At 37.8% G+C, this 22,830-nt stretch overlaps 1 protein-coding gene across 6 annotated transcripts in view; it reads right to left on the bottom strand.

The window, feature by feature from the left end:
- Positions 1–22,830, bottom strand: part of sash1a (SAM and SH3 domain containing 1a) — a 220,978-nt gene that overhangs the window by 12,187 nt on the left and 185,961 nt on the right. For 3 of the 6 annotated variants that reach the window (XM_038304208.1, XM_038304211.1, XM_038304213.1), the window contains exons 7-16: positions 21,529–21,641; positions 17,538–17,636; positions 12,263–12,398; positions 11,749–12,149; positions 8,259–8,333; positions 7,941–8,084; positions 4,882–5,014; positions 4,186–4,355; positions 2,899–3,108; positions 1,666–1,816 (exon numbers count right to left, since the gene is read on the bottom strand). In XM_038304208.1, coding sequence (XP_038160136.1) covers positions 1,666–1,816; positions 2,899–3,108; positions 4,186–4,355; positions 4,882–5,014; positions 7,941–8,084; positions 8,259–8,333; positions 11,749–12,149; positions 12,263–12,398; positions 17,538–17,636; positions 21,529–21,641 — 1,632 coding nt within the window. Of the gene's footprint in view, positions 1–1,665; positions 1,817–2,898; positions 3,109–4,185; positions 4,356–4,881; positions 5,015–7,940; positions 8,085–8,258; positions 8,334–11,193; positions 12,150–12,262; positions 12,399–17,537; positions 17,637–21,528; positions 21,642–22,830 lie in introns of all 6 variants that reach the window. The other 3 variants (XM_038304207.1, XM_038304209.1, XM_038304210.1) reach the window with 3 other exon arrangements.

Raw genomic sequence — 22,830 nt, 5'->3', positions numbered from 1 at the left:
AAAAATTTCTTAAATTAAGTGTATTCACCCTAAATTTGAGTAGGTAAATGATACAGTTTGCCAATGGAATGAGTCATTTTACTCTTAAAATAAGATAATTGGATAAAATGCATTTGAAATAAGACAATGCAATTGTGTTTTCTTATTTTAAGTGTAAATTGTCTTGTTCCATTGGCAACATGTCTCTTTTACCTCCTCAATTCAAGAACAAATGCACTTATTTTAAGAAATAAATGACTTATCTAGATTTAGATTTTTTTGCAGTGCTGTATAATATTTAAACTTTTTCAGCTTATGGCAAAATACAAGCTCTATATTTGGCATCTTATTTGAATTACGTGAGATATAAAGCAAAGAAATACAGAACAGCAATGGAACATTCATTGAGTTTTTACTTTTTTTTTTTTATTTTAAATATCCCCCCCATGGATCAATAATTCATAGAACCATCGGTTAGTACAATTAGAGGTTCACATTTTTTTTGAAGGGCTTCTCCATTATCTTTGCCTTTCAAGGACATCTGACATTTTTTGTCCATTTCACCATTTAATAGATTAAAGCTCTGCCAGCCTCAATTAAGAGTGAGATGTTACGAATAAGATAAGGTGCTGGTCTGATTTTTCATATATCACTCTGCATTTTGAACATCACTGTCCTGTCCTTGATGAAAAACATCATCCCCATAGCATGATTTCACTGTTAATTAATGCTGTCCTCAATCTGACATCTATGTCTTCGTAGGTTTGCAGAATTCCCTTTAACTTTCCTTATTTTATGATGGAATACATGTGTTCAGTTTGAGATAATTATTTGAGATATTGTTTAAATTCTAACCATACTATTGTTTTCTTTACAACATGACCTGCTGTTTTTTCCTTGTTTTTGTCAATGCCATTGGTTTATTAATGTTTTTTTTAACCTCTGATGCCTTCACAGAACAGCTTTTTTTCCCCACACAGAGATTAAATTTCAAAGGTGAATTATTAATAAAGTGACTTTTCAACAAAATTATGGTTAGAATGGATTTAATTATCTGGTAGCAGAGTAAAGAAATACTGAAAAAAATATAGACAACATCCATGCATCTATCCATTTTTAAACATGCTTAATCCCAAGTGGGGTCGCGAGGGGTGCTGGTGCCTATCTCCAGCTGTCAGTGGGTGAGAGGCGGGGCACACCCTGGACAGGTCGCCAGTCAATCGCAGGGCAACACAGAGACAAACAACCATTCACTCACACCTAAAGAGAATTTTAGAGAAGCCAATTAACCTAACAGTCATGTTTTTGGACTGTGGGAGGAAGCCGGAGTACCCAGAGAAAACCCACGCATGCTCAGGGAGAACATGCAATATACACAACAATGTTTTTATATGTATTTATCTAATTATTAAGAGCTAAAACATGTATCTCATTGTTGACTGCAGTTTATTTCACAAACATCTTTGATTACGTTTTTCTTTTATAGATTCAACCTCAAGAGTAACATTTATAATACTAGGGTGATAAGCTTTAAATTATGTGCTTTTAATAAAGTAGGAAGGCCAAGTATTATTTACAGTAAATATAAACATATCCACTCAAACTAGCAAACATCAAGATGGACAAAGCAGAAGGTTGACAACTTTCTAAAACTGAAGAATCACCTATGTTCATTATTCTACTCACTGTCATACTCCTGCAGCAGCTCCACAGCCGTAAGCAGCACCGCTCTGTGCTGAGGATCTTTGATATTCAACTCATCCAAGTCTTCTTCTTCCAGCAGCTTAAATGTGTCCAAATCTTCATACCCATTGAACAGAAAAGTAGGCATGTGCTCCTGTGGAATATATATATGAAGTAGAAGGGATTAATATAAGAACTCAGGGTCAGGGTGTGAAAGGGAAGGAAATATGCGAAAAATACAATTTGAATCTAAGAAGAAAATGAGGTAAAATTAAAAAAAGAATACCCTTGCATTTAACTTGATAATCGATTCAAAGTAGCCCTTAGGCACTGTTTTATTTGACACAGCATTGTCAACATGGTTCACCACGTGTGCAGAGTCATCAGGCATCAAATCAAACCACATCCACTTTTGTTCTATAGTGCAAAACCGCACATTATCATGAGTCACTACAAAGATTGCATATCTCAAACTAAGTTTCAGGAAGAAAGGAAATTAGATCTTACCAGAGAAGAGATTAGACTTTATGGTCAGAAAAAAACATTAACCCTACTGAGTTTAAGAACTTAGTTGTTAATGTAAAGGAGTTAAACAAAATCCTACTGAATCCAGCACTAATAATTTCTTAGGAAACTTCAACCCATAGAATCATTTAAATAAACACACAAAAAAATAAGCTGGAACTGCTAAGTAATAAAATGCATACATGCTAGGAATGTGTTGCTGTAAACTGTTGTTTGAATTGAAAATTGAACCTATGAGCTTCAAGCATCTGGTTCTGACTGATTTCAATATGATGCTGTTATGAATTTCTAAGCAGTAGATTCGCAGCTTAGCCTCAGCAAGCTTTAATCTGCGGCTTGGCAATTGAGTTTGCTGTAGATGAAACCAGACAAAGCCACAGGAAGTCTCTGTTTCTATTTGGGGAACCGGAGGCCCGCAGGCTGCCTGGGTGGGAGGAGATGATAGTGAGCACGGAGCAATATGTAGGTTTGGCTAAAGAAGACACCAACCGCTTTACAGGAGTGCGGTTGTGCCAATGTGGGTGTTAATGTTTGTGAATCAGTGTCAAAGCAAACATTCTGAACAGTGTGGCCTGTAATTGGGTAAACTATATTTGCCTCACAGGCAATTTTGTCAGTAAAAATAGCTTTTAACTTAAAAAATATGCATTAAGTATAGAATAGCCTAAATATGTCTAATTAAATAATTCTCTTCCATTTGTGGAACCCCACCTTGAGGTTTATCCGCTCCAGCAGCTCCTCCACTGATGTGGGTTTGGGGGGTCGGCCCTTCCTCCTCCTCCTGACAGGCCTTTTAGGCTTCTCCTCTTCCTCATTCAGCACGTCCACATAGATGAACTTGAAGGTGCCCACTTTGTTGTTGAGGAGTCCCATCCATGTTCCCATCGGCGGCTTACTGATGATATCGATCACATCCCCTCTCTGAATACATGGAACAGAGAAGAAAACAGTTTCTTGAAAATAGTACTTTGATTTAAGTTTTTTGTAGTAAATTGAAGAGCAACACATTTATATTTAAGAAAAACAAACACACAACAAAAAAAACACTTAATGAAAGTTGGGTTCTATTCAGGTCGTGGTGATTTTAGCCTTTTAGTTGTTTTATATGTCTGCAATGGTATGTTTTGAATAAACTATACTCCTTGGTGCTTTAACAACCAATTACTTAACCTTTAAACATCAGCTAGGTTAACTAAAAGCATATGTGGATATTTGACTCTTATAAAATAACAACAGGAGGACTCCCACATATTGCTTTGATCAGTTCAAAATGGGACTTTGGACCCATTATAAATAAATTGAAACAGGAGATCAGAAAAAGGCTTAAAAAATGTATACACTTAAACAAAATTATATTTTAGATTCAATACTTTTGATAAATATATACATAAATATTAGGAAAACACTTAATAACTTAATAATGCAAAAAAAGTTTAAGTCTTAAGCCTAAAATGTAGGTAGATACTCATTATGTAGGTGGTGCGTCTCCCCTCAAATGGAATCAGGAAGTGAATAAAAAAAGACAATGAATGAATTTCTGAAAGAGACTTTCTGTTCTTGATCTTTCAAAGATAAAAATACCCTTTTAGTTAGAAAGCATCCAAATGTTTTGATGTCACAATTTCTTTAGGTATTACGAATAAATTACAAAAAACAATGATAAATAAAAAGAATATACAAAAATAGTAAATTCCCCCTCATGCATTATAAGATGCTTAACATGAAATGCAGGTAAACAATCTGTAAGGGGTACAAAAACTAAATAAGCCCCTAACAATAGATATACCAATATAAGCTACAACTGTATAATATCACTGTGGAATTGTCTGAAACTGTGGATATGAAGCTTTTTAAAAAAGAAGATATAAGTATATTTGTTGCTGTTGGCAATATTTTCTATCCCTGGAGATATGAGGGTTAAAACAGAGTTAAAGTTGAGAAAGAGTAATTTAACAAGATGATATGGATGCATCCTAAAGGAAGAGAAAGTATCTCTACCTTCAGTTTAAGGGAGTCGGTGTCATAGGGGCTGGGAGTGAAGTCTGTGTGAACTCGAGCGCGGCCGCAGAACGGCCCCCTGTAAGGCGGCTCTTCGTCGTCTCCGTCCTCTGACTTCACGCTCTCTCTGTTGCTGGCCGATGAGTCGGTGGTGCTCACTGTCTGACCACCTGGAGACAAGCATACACAAGTACTGTATAAACATTTAAGTTATGATAAACCTGCTCCTTTTTATACAAAAAAAAAATTCTTCTAAAAACACTTAACTGTAGAATCGTGTTCATACATAAACATTGTGAACTCTGACTAAAACCCTCTTCCAAACATTATCTTGTATCATAAAATGCAAGTGTCAAGAGGCTTCAAAAAGACAGGGTGGAAGTTATCATTATTTCAAACAGCTCCTATTTTTTACTCCATTTCTGTCTGTGGTGGGGAAACCAGAAAGAAAAGTTCCTATCAAAATAACAGCTGTAAGCACAACGTGCTGACAGTCTGCACAGAAAAAAAAAAAGATGGAGGGCTTTATATAGTGACTATGATAAAGTTTGAATTCTAAGTCATATATATTTCCATATTGTAATATATCACCCATCCTATAGAGTGGGTTAATGAAACTAATTTCTTTTAATCTAACCCTGGAACTATCATTTATGGTAATGGATAAAAAAAAAAAAAAAAGAAGATATTTCTCACTCATTGAACTCTGGCCGCTGAGTGAACTGCGCAGGCTTTCCACCGAGCCTCCGGCCTTTAGTTTTGGTTTCTCCAAGGAGTCGGTGTCTGGAAGAGGAGACTGTGGCGAACCAGGGGCTCCGTCAGGACTGGACTATAAGATGGAAATGAAGGAAGGGGAATGAAGATTCGGGAATAGTAGAAAACACAAGAGAACAGGGAAAAAAAGAGAGAGAGCTGAGTGACTGAGAGGTTAAAAACATTAGGGAAAAGTCTTCCCAAACTGCTTTTATAGGAATTTGACAATAAAACATTCGAAATAACTTAAATAAGGTTCGTAATTGGATGCTTATTAACATTAAACTGAGCCCCAAGATACTGGAATATGTTGCACATGTTTAGGTAATCCAATAGATGGCACTGTGTTCTACTAAATGGCTGCAACACATTGACAAAAAGCAGTGAAAATTTACATTTCAGGCCTTCCAGGGAAGCCAAACTGTGTATCATTTGTCTTAGTGGTAATGAAAATACGACAAGGATAAATTCCTAGGTGCATTATAATGTCTTAAAGATCGACTGCTTGGCATATTGTAATGTATTTTGCCAAGGTGATAAATGTATGACATCGTTCTTCATACAGAAAAGGAGCTTTTTGCATTATAATATATGTTCTACCTGTTAAATGAGAATACATAAAAGTACTTTTTAATCAGATTTATTTCCTTATTCATTTACTACATAGGTTACCAGTGAAATAAAAATTTTTCTTACTTGGTAATAAATATATCCACAATAAATAGGCACAGAAAGGTTATTTTGCTGTTATTTAACCAACATTATTTAGAATACAGTGGCAACTTAATTTCCTTGATTTTTACCTTGCTAAATGTGTTACAACTAGCGCTGAAATCGGATTATTCGTGGATAATCAATTATTGAAATATTCAACAACTAATTCAGCATTCGATTAAATGTTAGATGAAGTATAAAGACTGTAAATTATGCTTCTAGCCCATTTATAGCACTAATTATATTTTAAGTTGTAAAAAAAAGATATACCGTATTTTCACGACTATAAGGCGCACTTAAACGTCTTTTTTTTTCCTCAAAATGTGCGGTGCGCCCTATGGTGCGGTGCGCCCTATGTGTGTTGTAACTGCGACTTTTGAGACCACCTCATTGAGGAGATGATGAAAGAGTGGCTGAATGTAAGGAGACCAGGTGTTTTTTTTCCACTCATCACCATTAATCTGTAACTCCATGCGTGCCCATCTCACAGCTGATGTGAAAAACATGGGGAAACAAATTAACGCTGTGCTCGCTGTTCAACCGCTTGACATCGGTGTGAACCGGACCCAGCAGGTGCAGCAGAAGCAGCGAGTTTACATGCAAAGTCAATGGTTGACGCGCATATAGGTGCAGCAAAAGGTCCCGCAGCGCGTTTTGGTGCAGCACGTCGGGAGCGTTTAAGCATCTGATGCACCGCCAACGCGCTGCTGCTGCTCAGATGGAAAAATTGAAGTTTTGCTGCTGGACGCGCCGCATCAACCAATCAGAGAAGCTGATCTGGGAGCTGACAGCGAGACAGACAGCGCTCTGATGACATATGATATTAACGCAAATGAAAAGGCTGGGTGGATGCGTGGCTGAGACAGGTGTATGTGAGAAGACTAGGTGGTTTTTTCCACGCATCACCATCGCTGCGTGCCCATCTCACAGCCGATGTGAAAAAAAGATGAATCAAATGAACGCTGTGCTCGCCGTTATCCCGGGGGGTCTGACAAAGGAACTTCCACCGCTCGACATCGGTGTGAAGCGGCCGTTCACAGTAAGGCTGCGAGCGGCGTGGGAGCGATGGATGACAGACGGAGACCACAGTTTCATGATAAATGGAAGGCAGCGCCGGGCAAGTTACGCCACCGTTTGCGGATGGATTGTAGATGGACTGTGTCTGCTGGCTCTGTTGTTCAAGCTTTCGCAAAAGCCGGCATTATTTCTGAGGAGCTGCGCTGCACGGAAAGTGACTCTGACAGCGAAGAAGGGGAAACTGGCATGTCTGATTTAGCGCAGCTGTTTTATTCAGAGGAATGCTGAGGATAACAGAGGATGATGACTTTGATGGGTTTGATTAATACTTTGTAATAAATACATGAATAAAGCACAATCATACTCAGTTTTGCTCCCGCTGTATTTTTAAATACGCAGTAGAGGTATTTAAAGGTAGTAGAGGACATGTACCTGTATATAAAAAACGCGCCCTATAGTCCGGTGCGCCTTATGTGTGTGTTAAATACAGAAATGGGACACATAACTGAGAGTGCGCCTTTTAGTCCGGTGCGCCTTATGGTCGTGAAAATACGGTAAAAATTTTGTATTTAAGATTAAAAACTTTTTTTAGCTGTCATTATGCTCTATCCAGAACCCCTCAAATGGAAAAGTTTTAGTTTCACCTCGTTTAATTTTGTAAAAAGTCTTCTTTAAGGAAGCTTTTGCTATCCGATTATTAATCGATTAATCGAAAAAATAATAGACAGATTAATTGATAGGCAAAATAATGGTTCGTTGCAGCCCTAGTTACAATGCACAGATGTCAGAAGTTTGCACAGCTTATGAGCCTAAGAGCCGCAAATTTCCCCCTAAAAATTGGTCCAGAGCAAGAGATGGCCTGTATATACTTATGAGTTCCAAGGAAGAGAGTGAGCCCATGGGGCAGTTACAGTACTATGTCAGCTCAACATGGATAAACACTCTCCACCCAACAGACATGGTCCAAGAACAGCAGAGCAGGAAGAGAAATCAAAATCTCTTCCTTTTTGTTTGGTGTCTAGTGCAAATATTTCCACCCACTCACTGCCTGTAGACAGAACATGTGGCTTTCACTACAAACATGATCCACGTTTGCTGAACTTGGATGGATACAACATAAACCACGATTTTTTCACCTGCTTCATGTCAAATAAATCTTTGTTCCAGTTCTTATAAGGGTTTAAATGTGATTTAGTTTCACTCAAAACAAAAAGCAGCTATAATAATAATGTTTGAATATGGATATTTGTGTCTGGGTCGGTCTTTCTAACCTGCTCAGACAGCGAGTTGCTGTACTTTTTCGACATGCGTTTCCTCATGGTCTCCTTCACCGACTTTACTTTCTTGCCCAGGGAGATCCGAGTGGTGTTGGGAGATTTCACCACTTCTCTGTATAATGCCTCCTGTTCCTTATTCTGCCATTTTAGGGAGAAAAAAAAAAAAGAAAGTAAGATGATGAACATGGAGTGGAAAAAAGATGGAAATTACATGGGGGTTGGGTGGGGGGGGGCGGAATCAAGGGCAGGATGGGTCAAAACCGGGGATAATTCATTGCGACAGGGGAATTCAGCTTGTGCTCCAGCTCTTACATTGGCTTCGGAGGCTGCGTTGACCACATGGAGAGAACGGTTGGACAGGTCGAAGCCCCCGAAGCTGCATGTTCTCTGTGTGGGGGGAGCCAAAGCACAATCAAATGAGTCATGCTCAAGAAGGTCACGTTATAGAAGGCACACCCAACCAAACTGCACACAATGACTCATGCCTTGCTTGAACACAGGCAGTAGTTGGGATAATGAACGTGGCTGTATGGCTTGTATGTAAGTGGCATGATGTCATACGAGACTAAAGACAGGCAACAGACATGATGTAACAGAGTAATGTATAAACTCCTATTTAAAAGTATGGGTAACAAGCACGATGGGGTGCAAAGATGCATTTAGAAGTTTGCTCCTTCAAGGCTTTAAAACTTCAAGGAAGGTGCCAGGCTGAAGTTTTTCTATGTGGTAAAAACATAATAAACTATTAAACTGTTGAACTAACAAATGCTTTTTTATTTTTAATTTGCTAATCTGCATATTAGTTGAGCAGATTCGAAGTACTGTAGGTGACAGCATAATGACTGTTTTATAATAAAACTATCTGAGGTGTCTAAGGACACACCAAGAATTCTGCTGATGAGAGACCGCAATACAATTTTTTCGTGATTGGCTCTGATTAATGATCAAGCTAATCGCTCTAAAGTACCAATAGATCACACAGATACTTTAATAAAGTTGACTACTCTATCTAACACAAGGCTGCTTTTCTAATAGAAATAGTTCATACATTAAAAAAGAAAACTATGGCTCCTTTGTAGTTGAATACATTAAAGCAGAATCTTAAAGAAAATAATTGAATATCTCATTGTGTTGTGCATTTATAATTATTATCATTAAGAATTTTCATGCTTTTGCAGATTTTTTTATGATGCGTTGACAGAAAGTGGTGTAAATTGAGGCTGTTTTTTTATTTATTAAAAGTAAGAGTTTTTCAAGAAAATTTAGATATTTCATAATCAGTAATGGCAACTAAAACTGGCCCAAAATTAATTTTATTATGTGCATCTCATCGTTTTTCTCCGAATAAGACACCATAAGCGAAATAGGAGTAAACACAAGGGGAGTGGGTAATGGTATGAAAGAAAACCGGATTGGACTTTATGATGTTACACACAAAAAATAAAAAAAAAGACAGTTATAAAGGATTTGAGCAAGGGGTTGCGATGATGGTATTTATTCTTTTACTGTCCTTTGTAAAATAACTTCACTGAGAGTTTAGACAATCCTCGAAAAAACAAACAATCCCCAACTGAGACAGCCCTGCACATCGACAAGCTGTTGTTGCATCAGATGTCCACAGCTGCAGCCTACATCACCGCTAGGGAGCAAAAGCAGTTTGGAGAACAAAAATGTGTAACAAAAAAAAAAAAAAAAAAAGGTGATGGTAACGTTTGATGGAATGGACATGCACCCAGATAAAAACGTCTTCCAGAAAAAAACAAGAAAAATATATATATAAGGAACAAAAAAAACAAAAAAAGCAACATCTGCAGTTGAGGCACGAGCCACAAAAAAAAAAGATAAAAAGCCACGACAAAAAAAGTGGATTCAGAGAGTATCTGGATGAGAGCGATCTCCAGTGACTTCACTAGAACATGACAGGCTTCAGGTACTCTCAAAGCTGCAGGATAGCTCTGTACAACCACCCACTCCTCCTCTTTCTGCCTCTTCTTCTGTTGGAGTGCTGAGGCTATGGATGAGACTATTTTCATCCAAAACCTTATTACTCCCATTTGCAACCCCTGCAGGATAAAATGTTCCTTCTTATCTGTCTTTTGATGCTATATTTGGCTTTAAAAACTAATGGGCATAAAAGGCTGTTCGGTTGCTGAATCTGAATGAAGGTCCTTCAGTGGATCAGTCTTTGAGTGTGAGGTTTTGAGCCACACAGCATTTTAGGATGAGCAGCATGGAGCATGTACATCTCATACACCCACAGGGATCAGTGATAGGGTACGATTCTTCAGGGAGCTGACATTTATAAAAGGCACATATGAAATTTTACCCCCAAAATGGGACACGACACATTAAGGAGTCATTTTATATTCATCTGAAATATAAAGGATGGAAGCTTAAGCTCTTCACTTAAAGGTCAAAGGATAAGCCATTTCCCCAAAGGATACAGGGCGCTGTGAAGGAATTCACCCTGCAATTTCATCACCCTACTCTTGTGGTCATTACCACCAAAATCATGTTAAATCCTAATTTTTACGATTCGGATGAACTGATTGAGGATAACTAAGGAGTAAAACGAAAATGATCACCAACACAATTACATTTATCGTTCCAAATACAATTCTAATTAAAAAATGTGGCATATATTTAGTCTAGCTGGGTCAAAAGGTAAATTGCTGCAATTGCAATACACGATGCAGAGTTTCACCTTGGGGATGTTATATTCAGACAGTGTTTTGTATAAGTCATACATTTTATTTTATTATGTTATGTGACATTCTTGTACGTTCTTGTTTGCTGTTGCCCCTGCTTGCGATGGCATAAACTCTAACATTTTTCGATATTTGCTATTATTTAGCAAAGTAAGTATATAGCTGGGTGTGAAACGGATGCACAGTAATTTTTTAGGTACTTGTTTGTGTGTTGTTTTGATAAATTTGCATAATTTTCTTTCCCTTCAAAATTATATTCCACTCTCTTTTGTTAAATTAAATAAAGTCTTACGGAATAAAATAGATGTTTAGGATAAAAACATAAAAATGGGAAAAAGTTTAAGCTGATAGATGCTTGAAGGCAGTGAAAGACATTGATGCTTCAAGTTCTTAAGAAGTTTAGTTGCCTATTTTTTTCACAGCCGGAAAATGTTCTTGTGTTAAATATAATCCCAGCCCTCTGAGCTATTCTGCAACTTTGAAGTACCAGGTCCTGCTCACACGCGGCGGCCGACTGAAACCTCATGGTCCACACTCACAGACTTCTGCTGGATTCGCAACAGCACACGCTTGGTGCAGCGGTCCACACTGGCCGCCCATTTCCTGTCCACCTCGCGGTCCTCCTCAAGCAGACAGCGGCGCTCAGCGCGGCTGAGGGTGACTGGACGCACCAGCTGGGCCCAGTTCAGGTGACCGTACAGGCTTCGCTCTACAACGTAGGTGATGTTCAACTCGCTGACCGCAGTTCGGCCTCGCAGTCGCCGGGGAGGGAACGCCCAGCCCCCGCCTCCGCTTCCGAAACCCTTTGACTTTGTTAGGTCACAACGGATGGGTGAGGAGGGGGTGACAGACAAGGGGGAGATGGGGGACTTGGCACTGCGTGAGCGCTGGTACAAAAGGTGTTTGGTGGAGTAAGCGTAGTTGGGGTCGGGTTTCCGGTGGGTCCAGCTACCAAGATGGCGGTTAGATGGTTGATGTCTGGGACTGCCTTGCTGGCCGTCCTCCAGGGAAATCAGAAGGCGGGACTGGGAATTGGGTTTGGGGCGAGGTTTGGTGAGGCCGTAAAAGGCGTAAAGGGCTTCGTTGTTACTTACCCCGTGGGATATGGAGCTTAGTGCCTTCATCATCTCGCTTTCTGTCGTGGAGCGTGAGAGCTTTCCCTCATCGTCAAGACCACATCCATCAAGCTCTGAGAAGGAAGAGCCACTGCCTGCAACACCAGAGATCGAGCCGGCTGCAGTTCTCCTCGGGGGTCTGATGAGGCCGTGGTTGCTGGAAGACTTACTAAAGGTTTTCACTAGTTTGTGTCCAGACCAGGTGTCGAGACTGCTGGATGAAGGGGAAGTAGTCAAACTGTCTGTATCTCCATCCAAGGAGAGTTGGTCATGGATAAGAGAAGGAAGGGAGGCCTCCTGGGGCAAAGGGGGTCTTTTTAGAACCCCTGTATACAGAGCTGCGTTGTCCTCACAGCAGGGAGTTTCCAGATTCAGAAAATCTAAACGGAACAAAAGATTAATGCAACTTAACAAATTAAAAGGCAAAAGAGAACAAAGGATGAGCTGAACGTAGGAAAATAAAAGCTTTTCTTTAAAAACGGAAGTCACAGACCTTCAGGGGAATGTTTCTTGCCCTCTTCTACTTTGATGAGCTTCTTCCTGACTCGCCGTGTTGAGTTGACCAATTTGTGAAGCCTTTTGAACTTCACCGAGTCCTCAGATTGCTCATCATCCGACTGTTGACGAGACTGGTGGAAAAAATAATAAGATTATGATCAAATAATAATAACTAACTTAAAATCGTTTTGTATTTATTAAACTATATATATAAAAAAAAGGAAATCAACACATTGAAACACATTAGCGTTTTGAGGATGAGGTTATTATGCAACAAGGATGGAAGTTCTGTTTAGGATGGCAACAAAGTTAGTGAGGCGAAAGATTGAAAGAGATGGATGTGAGCCCACTGCATTGTGCAAATGTCTAGTTCCTAAGAAACCCAGAATGAGTTTCATGGGAATTTCTTAAACATTTAAACAATTAAGATTTTGATCTCTAAAGGAAACTTCTTCACAAGCAGCTGTCGTAAAAACACAGACACACACACACAAGCACAGCTTCTCCCAGAGCTGCATTTTATTCTTCCACTCTCGTTGTTTGGGGATAAGTGAGACATTTGGATGTAAATTTATTTTGTGTTTGTTGCTTGCTGGTTTCCAAAGTAACATCTCCACACCGATCCCACACACACATCCAGCTCTTCAGTGAATTTTGCATGATCGAACTTGCAGGAATGTAAAACCTTAAATCATTTCACGGTCATTAAATTTAAAAAGTTTAGAGGATGCTTTCTACAAAGAAAATCATGTTTCTTTGTTAATATAAGGGCAAAACGGTGGTCAAGTCAGTGCTGTGCCTTTTTCTATGATGTTCTTACAATTTTTAGAAGCTAAAGATAATTTCATCGTATAGAGTTTAGTAAACCCACTGTGGCCCCTCTCTCACCTGTTGCCACACACTATAAATCAGCTTACTGTGTAAAGACTCATTCAACTTTCTGTAAAATATGGGCCCTGATAGTGTGATTACTAAGAGAGAAATACTCAAAGCCTTTATTAAGGTAAAGGTTGTCTTAAAATTTCAGTTAGAAAAAAAATATAATTCTGTCAAAATGCTAATAGGCAGCTGATTGCAGGCTGTGTGTTGGAGCCAACAGCTTTACTAATTCACAAGCTTCTATCAAACTCCAAAATGCACCTGTGTTACTTGATGTCAAACATTATAAAATATTGTCAAAAAGAGACTAAAAAACCGCAAAGGTTTGCAGTGGATGGTTTTATATCAGCACCTATTTAATAGATTAAATATATATATATAAATACTAATAAAGATAACATTATTCTGACTTAAATAAGCAATATTAATTAAAAAGTTTTTGAAACACTTTATTTGTCGCAAGGTGCACTGAAGAATCTTATATTCATCAGAAGGTCAATAATCAAAAACTATTTTTTACTGCATAAATGCACCATAAAATGATGCACTAGTGTACCATCACCAACACTCTGCAGAGCAGAAGATTCTGATAAGTTATATGACTCAAAAGTTATTGAAGTCATATCTTATATCTCCCTGGATCTCTAAATAAAAGAAAAATCTAGTAAAATTGTCAGAGGCACTTAGTCTTTCTACAACTCAAGTTCAGAGATGTTGCCTTTTGCTAAGTTAGTATAACTGATTTGTTTTCTCATTTGTTCTCCTTTCCTATTTTTATTTAGCTTTTTAATACTAAAGGTGTGCTGAATATTTACCTAGGTTATGTGAACATTTCTTACCAGCCAATCCCTGGTAACAAACCTATATGCTTTGAATCAATAACATTCTAATTAATACTGCCAAAACAGTTAATCATTCTAACAACATGACATTTGGTTGCCTGTAGTTGTGAAAACTACATTTTACAAATCTGAAAAAAGTCAGTTTATAAAGTCTGTACTTAAAAAAAAAAAAACAACATAATTTTCCCTGGAAATTCACTCATTAGATTTTGTATAAACAGATGTTAAGTTGAGACTGAAAATGGCCAGCAGACAAGAACAAAAATACTCCAGTAATTCATTCAGGCTTCTGTCAGACCTGCAGAAATCCATAACTCCACTGAGCATTCAAACCAGACAGTCCTCCATCGGAACAATTCTGACCACTCTGCTGACTCCTCAAATTTCACCAAATATCACATAGAGAAATTGAAAAAGTCCAAAAAGGCTTTCAGTTTTGCAGAGCAAAAAGCTTTAAGGTAAACCCAAGTTTTCATTGGATGAGGACTGTAAAATGGGTCACAATAAACCTCTCAGCTCAGATTTAAGCAAGTCATCCATGCAAATGACTAGATAATCAGGTGGAGAGAGAATCCCACAAAAAGTCAGTAAATTATATGGGGCCATGAATCAAGCAGTGCTAAAAGGCTATTGTAAACAAAGTCCAAGTAGGAATTCCTTATCCACCACTTCAGGCTTGCTTCACTAACTCCAGTACGGTTTGCTCACAAACTTTGTAAGTAATTTCCAAAACTTTGTTTTGTACAACAACTTTAATTGCAATAATATACACTATATGCATAAAAACTTACCACCTCACCAATGAAGGCAGGGTTCTGCTTTCTTTGATCAAATCCCTCAGTTTAACAAGAGCAGAACAAGTAAATCCATCCAAACTGACCACACCATCATGCATCTATAATCATATCTGCACGCCTGTTTGCATGCTAGCAGATGGAGCCTTTGCAGTGAGTTCACAAGAGAGGAATGAGGGACTGTTCTAAAGCACTGTGCTGCACAGCTAGCAGAGAAAAGGCGTGTTGTGCATGGAGAACAATCCCAGCGTTTGAGCCCCTCTGACCCTGCCTTGGCCCCAAAATCGCTAATGGCCAGCCCTGGAATGTTGGGCTCAGATTGGTGCGAGTGGTGAAATCAGACAAAAGGGCAGAAAACTGCAAACATGTCAACTTCAAACGTGAGTTTCTGGAAAAAGACTGCAGGCCTTTAGAAGATGAGTAGGGCTGTTGACTGTATGGATTTGGGATTGACCTAAATCTGTATCTGGAAAGAAGAATGGGCATGAACAGAAGCCACATCCGAGAGGAAATATTTCCTGAAGCGGACAATTTTAGAACTTAAGGCTATATGAAATTTAGCAGAGTTCCCCAATTTTTCAGGCCTCTGGGACAAGTATAAAGTGTTTATCCTCTCCTTCCAAAACACCCTAGCTTCCTCCCTGCCTCCAGCACTTGCCTTTGGAGTCAAAGTGTGTGTTCCTACACAATACGCCTTCAGTATAACTCTCCAACCCCCCACACAAGTCTATAAAATCCCAAATCGATCTATCTTCCTCCAACAGGAAGTCAGTGGCGAGGTTCAGCTGACTAATTAATGCGATCAGAACACTCATACACAATTCAAGCAGTCACATCAAAGAGCCAGAGAGCACATAGGACCTGGGCTTAGTTTATGAATGCAATAACTGACCTACTTTTTAAAGTGGAAGGAAATCATCAATCATGACCCAGAAGAATATTTGAATCTTTAAAGAACATTAAAAAGAGCTGTTTTGCATGAATGTAGCTAAATAATCAGTTTTATATGCATCAGATAATTATGAATAAGGGTCTTAGAAGGAATTTAAAGTTAAAGAAGTCAAACAAATAGGTCACCTAGATTGAGAAAGAAAGAAATTAAGTTCCTCTTTGAGTGGACATTTTATCCATCTAATAGCTTTGAGGTCATGTTTTACTTCATATTAATTATCAGTAAACATTTTTTAACTGTGGAGACTGTGTCTGGAAGTAGGGACTGTTTAATTAAAATTCTGCACAGGAATATTGCAACACAATACAGCAGGCAGATATTTTTAGCAAACTTGGGAATGTTTGATGTTGTGATAAGACTGGCTCCCTAAAATAGAAAATGGGTCATTTTATGAGATTGTCTGGCTGAAAAACAGCCCCATGAGAAACATTACATCAAATAACATTCACACTCAAGTACTCAGCCTCCCACAAAATTCTTTACATTTTGATATAATTTAATCACAAATATCTTAGCAGGCCAACATAACTCTGGAACTCTCTACCAGCCTTACATAGAAACATAGACTCATTTCTCCATTTCAAATCACAACTAAAAACTCATCTGTTTAAAATTGCCTATAATCTTTAATATTAATTTTTCTGTCCCAGCCTTTGTATTTTTAAATGGTTTTATTTTGTGTTTAAACTTTGTTTCTGCCATTGTGTTTTTATATTTTGTACGGTAACCTTGAGGGTCCAAAAAGGTGCCTTTGAAATAAATGTATTATCATTAAATTACTTATGAAAGGAGGGTAAAATAATTTTACTAAATAAAAAAACTACAACTTGTGCACGCATTTTCCTCCCCAGTGTATCAATAGTTTAAACATGTCTTTATAATTTTGAGAGGAAGAATAATTTGGACTAGCTAAAGATGCATGCCACACTTTTAAGAATTTTATTAGTATTTTACCCTTCACAATGATGCAAGATTTTGTCTAAAAACAAAACTTAAATAAAAATTACATTTGAGGTTTTTAAGGTAACAAATGAAAACAAGTTTACAGGAAAATAAACACATTACAGCAGCTGACAGCTTGAACTCTAGAACTCACAGCACCTATTACTGAACTTGCTTCACACCATTAGGCTCCTTCAAGGGTTTTAAAGTTCTTGCAAGATAACACAGAGAGGTTCTACATTGATTTCTCCAAAGATAGCAGCTTACAAAAATCACAAACAGGCTCCTAAGATTAAGTCTACCCCTCAACCCAGCTTTCCACTTATCATAGTCGCTTTAAACATTTAGCTTCCATGAGGCAAAGGGTCTGTTTATGACAGCAACTTCAAATCCACAGGGACAAATGAGCATCTCAAATGAGATGGAAATGAAAGGAAAAATAATAAATAAAATGTAGGTGAACATTTGAACCAAACTGGATGTTTCTTATGCTGGCTGAACTGCAAGACCATGGAAGTAATATAAAAAAAACCCTAAAAATAAATAAATACAAGACAAACAATGAGATTTAAATGTTCTGAGGCAATTAAAAAAAATCACAAGCCACATGTGATGGTGGAGGGTTGTTTTGTTAAATAAAAAAGATAGATAAATAAACTGCATTTAGTCTTTCAAAAAAAATATATGGAGAAAGATTAATACAAAAAGAAGAGGTTGAGATCAGTTAGTTTACACAAGTAAAATGTAAAGAATCTGACTTTTAGGACAACTTTTGCTAAAAAATAAATAAATAAATAAAGGTGAGAGTGTTAAAAGAGGGAGAATAGAGGCAGGGAAGGGGGTGGGAAGGGGTGTACTTACATTGCAATTTGAGGACTGGTTTAGATTGCCTGCAGATCCTTCAGTCCACTCTGCAGTGTCACTACTGCTGGACTGTTTGCTGCGCTCATACTCCTTAAGCTACATGGAGAAGAGAAGTTTAGAGAGGCAGAGGGACAGGGCGGACCACCCACTCTCACCCAGCAACACTAGGTCTGGCTATAATTTAATGGACCACAGAGAAACATACATTCAGTGGAGTTCAATAACAGCGATTCAGTGTCTTCTGAAAGCTACAGCCTGGAGCTGGAAACCTTTACGTGTTGTAAATAGGATCATATGCTTTTTTTTATGTTATATAAACACATCCGATAACATGTCTAAACACAACGGATTGTCTGAGGATTAGCGCTTTGGCTGCTGTTTTCTTTAACTTTTTTCTTTCCTTTGGACTTCTGCTCTCACCTACATTGGTAGATGTGGCCCAGAGTCTAAATAATTTAGAGGAAAACTTAAATTAAGTTCTGATCAGTAAGCTGAGCTACAGTAAGGGCCAATTAGAGTGGAGTAGTTGGATTAAACAGCTCTATTCTAAAAAAAAAAAAAAAAGAAGATGTTGGTTACATATTTTTGTATTATTTTAAACTTTTTTCAAATAATTTTTTTCTACCATAAAATACATGTGGATCAAAATCACCATAATGAAATGCCAGAGATATATTAACACAGCGCTAACCCTCTCCCACCTATTGTACCGCTGCTAAGAAAACATAGTAGGCTGTTATGGATGGCCCAAAAAGTTTCAATTGAATGTCTTTTCTTCTTTTTTTGGGTATATTTTATCGAAATAACTACAGTAGCAGCCATTCAAAATTTCCCCGATTTCCTTGATGGACCCATAGCTGTTACTTGGCTGGTCCCCTATTATTCTTTTTTAAACATCAATCTTTGTACTAAAATATTCTTTCTGTCATGATTTGTGGAGATTAAGATCTTAAGAGAAGCTTCATCTCCTAACCTGACAACAGCCAGATGCATGTCTCGCTCCGCCTAGCTCCACTCACATACATCTGGGAACCCGCCATAGGAATTGCCTTTACTGAAGGCTGGGCCTTATCAAAACTCCTTGCATATGATTGGATAAGCCACTTGTCTGTCATCTTTATTGACGTGCTATTTCAACCACTCACACCAAAGCTAACCCGTGACGCTGTGAGAGGAGGAGCCATTTGGTAGATCAAGCTCTTGCCAAATCCGGTCGGGAGAAGGGCGAAAACATCGTTTTCACCAACAAAAGCCTTCAAAGCCGTTCTCTGATGTTCTTTTGATGAAACAATATCAGATAGATTGGACAACACAGAAGAAATAGCAGCATCAATGCTAACGCTTGCTTCCTCAATGCGAGCCGCCATTGTTGTTGGAATCTCACGGTCGCTTCTCCACTCCAGGACACACCCGCCCTGCGTCCTGATTGGACAGACCATAAATTCGGTTGGGGAAATCACTTTCAATGAGCGGGTTCCCAGATGTATGTGAGTGGAGCTAGGCGGAGCGAGACATGCATCTGGCTGTTGTCAGTTTATCATCTCCTGGTCAGACCCTCTAATTCAGAGAAACGGTGGAGTGTGAGTAAAAAAAATGTGCAGGCTCGGGAGAAGACCAGTGGCTTGAAGTTGGAGTGGATTTTGCTGGAAGCTGCAGGGAAGTGGGCTGCCATTCGGCTGGTGTTTGACCGGGAAGGGCAATTTTGAATGGCTGTTACTTTAAGATAATGTGATTTATTAAAGAATCATGTTTTTAACAATATTTCTCTTCAGAACATTCCATACTCAAAATTTTAATTATACCAAAAGAAGTAGACATGTCAGAAAACAACATTTTTCCAACGTTACAAGAAAACAGCAGATGTCAGGTTCATGAAAAAGTGGGACAACCGTGGAACAGAAATAAAAGATTAAAGCAGGCTAATTAACAAGCTAATATTGGCTAGCTATAGAAATGTTCTTTAAATGTCATTTAACCAGGTGTTTATTTCGCCCTCTTTATATCTGTTGGTTCCTACATATTCTCAGTTTTTCTCTCCTTTATTTTTTCATGATACTTTTATATATTCAAAAGACAAACAAACCTAACCCTAAAAACACCATGTTAACAAATTAGAATGATAAATTAAGTCTAATTTAGTCTATTCTAAAGCATCCATCAGATCAGGTCAGTCAAAACTAAATTAATAATTTTACACACCCTATAATATCGCAGGACTATGGAAGAGAATTAGGGGCATTTAAAAGAAAAAAAAAAGTTAACTGATTTTTGAATTTCAGTTTAATATGGGAAAAAAGCAATTCTGACTTAAAAGTCAGAAATTTGACTGTTTTTTTTACTTTTAAGTCAGAATTTTGAGATTAAAGACAGAATTCTGACTTTTTCCCATGATAGCGTGAAATAAAATGAAAAATTCTGTTTCCTTTTTGTTTTTTTTTTACTTTTTTTAGTGGACCTAATCCTCTTCCGTACAGCTTCCTCTCAGTGGTGACAAACTCTCGCTCTGCTCTTTACTGTATCTGTATTTTTTATTTTTGTATTTTACACTCAGCTTTGCCTGCTGCCGCTACAGACTCCGTGTTTGTGGTGTATGTCATTAATCACGGAGTCAAGGTGAACCACCTGCGCTCTGAATGTCAGGGAAAAACGCTGTAATCATAGGCTGTAATGGATTTCAAAATACTAGAAATGTATTCAATAGTCATATCACCATTATTGAATAAAATTATACCACAAATATTGGCAATTAATTATTGTCGCGCCCTAAATAATGATATAAATGTTTATCATTTAAAAAAGAAATAAAAAAAACATAATATGTTCACTTTATATAGAAACAATTCACAGCGAATGTAATCTCAAGGCACTTTACAAAATAAAAATCAATAAATACAACACATAACTATAAAGTCAGTTTAATCATAAAGACATATTCAATATTGACAATCAAATCAGATTTTGTTTATTATTCAAATTGGCTAAATATTTGATCTATTGATCTTTAGTAAACACTTCTGCCTAACTAAGGAATAGACAAGTTTGCTTTATGTTTGGCTTTATGGTGAGATCATAAAATGGGCCTCTGCCATTTTAAGGAGCTGAAATAATTATAATTATATAAAATTATATTGATTTTTTTGTGTGTGACATTTTCAGTTGTATTTAAAGTTGTAAGAGCTTTTAAAGAATGTGACTTAATATATAAACGATTATTCTTTAAAGTTATCCTCATCACCATGGCTTCACAGGATCAGATAAACACAATGAAAAAGGCAGCTGAAATTCAAAATAAATAAAAATGTGTAATCCAGTTCTTGATTTTGGCCAACCAGGTATGTTATAAACAATAAAGATTGTCACACATGAAAAAAGAGAAGGCCAAAAAGGAGACAGAAAAGGAAGCTGGAGGGTAGAAAAAAATACTAAACTTGAACTGATTGGAGACTCATTAGGAAAAAAAATCATAGCAAAGTGTGAAATAATTATCCACCATGTCCAAAGAGGAGAAAAAAAACAAAAAACCCACAACGCACCAGATAATCATTCCCAACAGGATGGGCCACTAAGCTACTGATTCACCATGACTATCAACAATGGAATTAGGAGCTGAACAACACTACCACACACACTCCCAGAACACAACCCCCCAAATACTAAACCTCAGGAAACACCAGCAAATCTGTAAATTGATTATGTGTTAAGTGGGTGTTTGTGGGTGTGTGCGTGTGGTTGTGTTTGGGTGTGTAAAAAAAGAAAATACAATGCAGTGATAGCAAATGGGGAGCCTTGTTTAGGTTAGTAAGTTAGTTTTAGGAAGCCAGAGTGATTGGAAGACTATGGATCACAAGGGGAAAAGGGATTTGGATCCAGGACAAAGGTAAGACATGTGAAGATTGTGTCTGGTTTAAAGATTGGCTTAATTGTTGAAGTAGGGAAGGTTTTGAGGAGAGAAGGAGTAGAAAAAAACAATGTGGGAAATGATTCCTACCCGAGCCAGAGCTTCTTCTACAGTGATCATTTTCTCTTTAACCATCATCATCAGCTGAATGCGCTCTTCGTCGCTCATCGTGATCTCACTGGCAACATACCCGATATCTTCTCCTAAAGAGACCACAGAGAAAACATAGCAATCAAGAGAATAAGGCTGTGGAAATGTATTTAAAAGTTTGTGGAGGATTTTCGCAAATTTTTGAAAAAAACCCGCCATCTCCGCTTAAAAAAAAAATGCACATGCATAACCCTTTACCCACTACCGAAAGGGGACCACCTATTAAATGCGTGTGAGAGCATGCACGAGCCCATTTCTGTTTGTGAACACTCTGTTTAGAAGTTGCTGTTTCCAAAAAGAAAAATGGGGACGTGCACGTACGCTGGAAAATAACGCAATCTAAATAAGTTCTTAAAATAAGCGCATTCGTTCTTAAATTGAAGAGGTAAGTTAAACATTAATTTACATTTAAAACAAGAAGAAACTATTGCATTGTCTTATTTCAAGTGCATATTATCTAATTATCTGATTTTAAAGGCAAAAATACTAATCTTACTGTATTTACCAACTCAAATTAGGGGTTAATACATTTAATTTAAGACATTTTTACTTATCTCTTGATCGTTTTTGCAATGTAGGATGGCCTTAAATTAACATATCACCAGAATGATTCACAATTAGGAGGACCACTTATTGTGATGTTTGACCCAGAAAAAGAACATCTTCCACTATACCTTTAAGATTAATTATCCTTTGCACTACAATTAATTACATCAAATACCTTTCATTGAGATGTTTGATAGACCAAAATAAAAGGCACATAATTGTTAAATAAGAACAAACTGGAACATGCATTAACATTTTTACAGAAATATAAGGCCTGCTATTATATTTACAGTCATTGGGCCGTTTTAAGCATTTATTTTAAGTATTTCACTGTGGCACTGCCTGTTCAACAGTGAATCCAGGTCTCAGTTTTAAGCGTCTAACAAGTTTTCTTTCAGGATTGCCCTGTATGTTGCTACATCAACCTCTCCGTTTACTTGTATAGCTTTTCTCTTGCCACTCTTCCATAAAAGCCAAATTTGTGCGGAGAGCTACCATCGGTGTAAACAGATTCCCTTGCATGAGCTTTGCATCTCTACAGCAACTCCCAAGCTACCCAGGGCCTCTTGGCATCTTCTCTACATAAAGCTCTTCTTCCCAACCTGTCTGTTAGGTGGATGTCATGGTTGGTGTGTAGTTAGTCCATCCTGTTTGTACTCGAGTCACCTACCGACCTCCCTGGTGTGTTCCTTGGTC

Source organism: Cyprinodon tularosa, unplaced genomic scaffold (genome assembly GCF_016077235.1).
Source record: "Cyprinodon tularosa strain WSP-4 unplaced genomic scaffold, ASM1607723v1 ctg528, whole genome shotgun sequence".
Taxonomy (NCBI): domain Eukaryota; kingdom Metazoa; phylum Chordata; class Actinopteri; order Cyprinodontiformes; family Cyprinodontidae; genus Cyprinodon; species Cyprinodon tularosa.
This window is presented reverse-complemented; position numbering and strand designations above follow the sequence as displayed.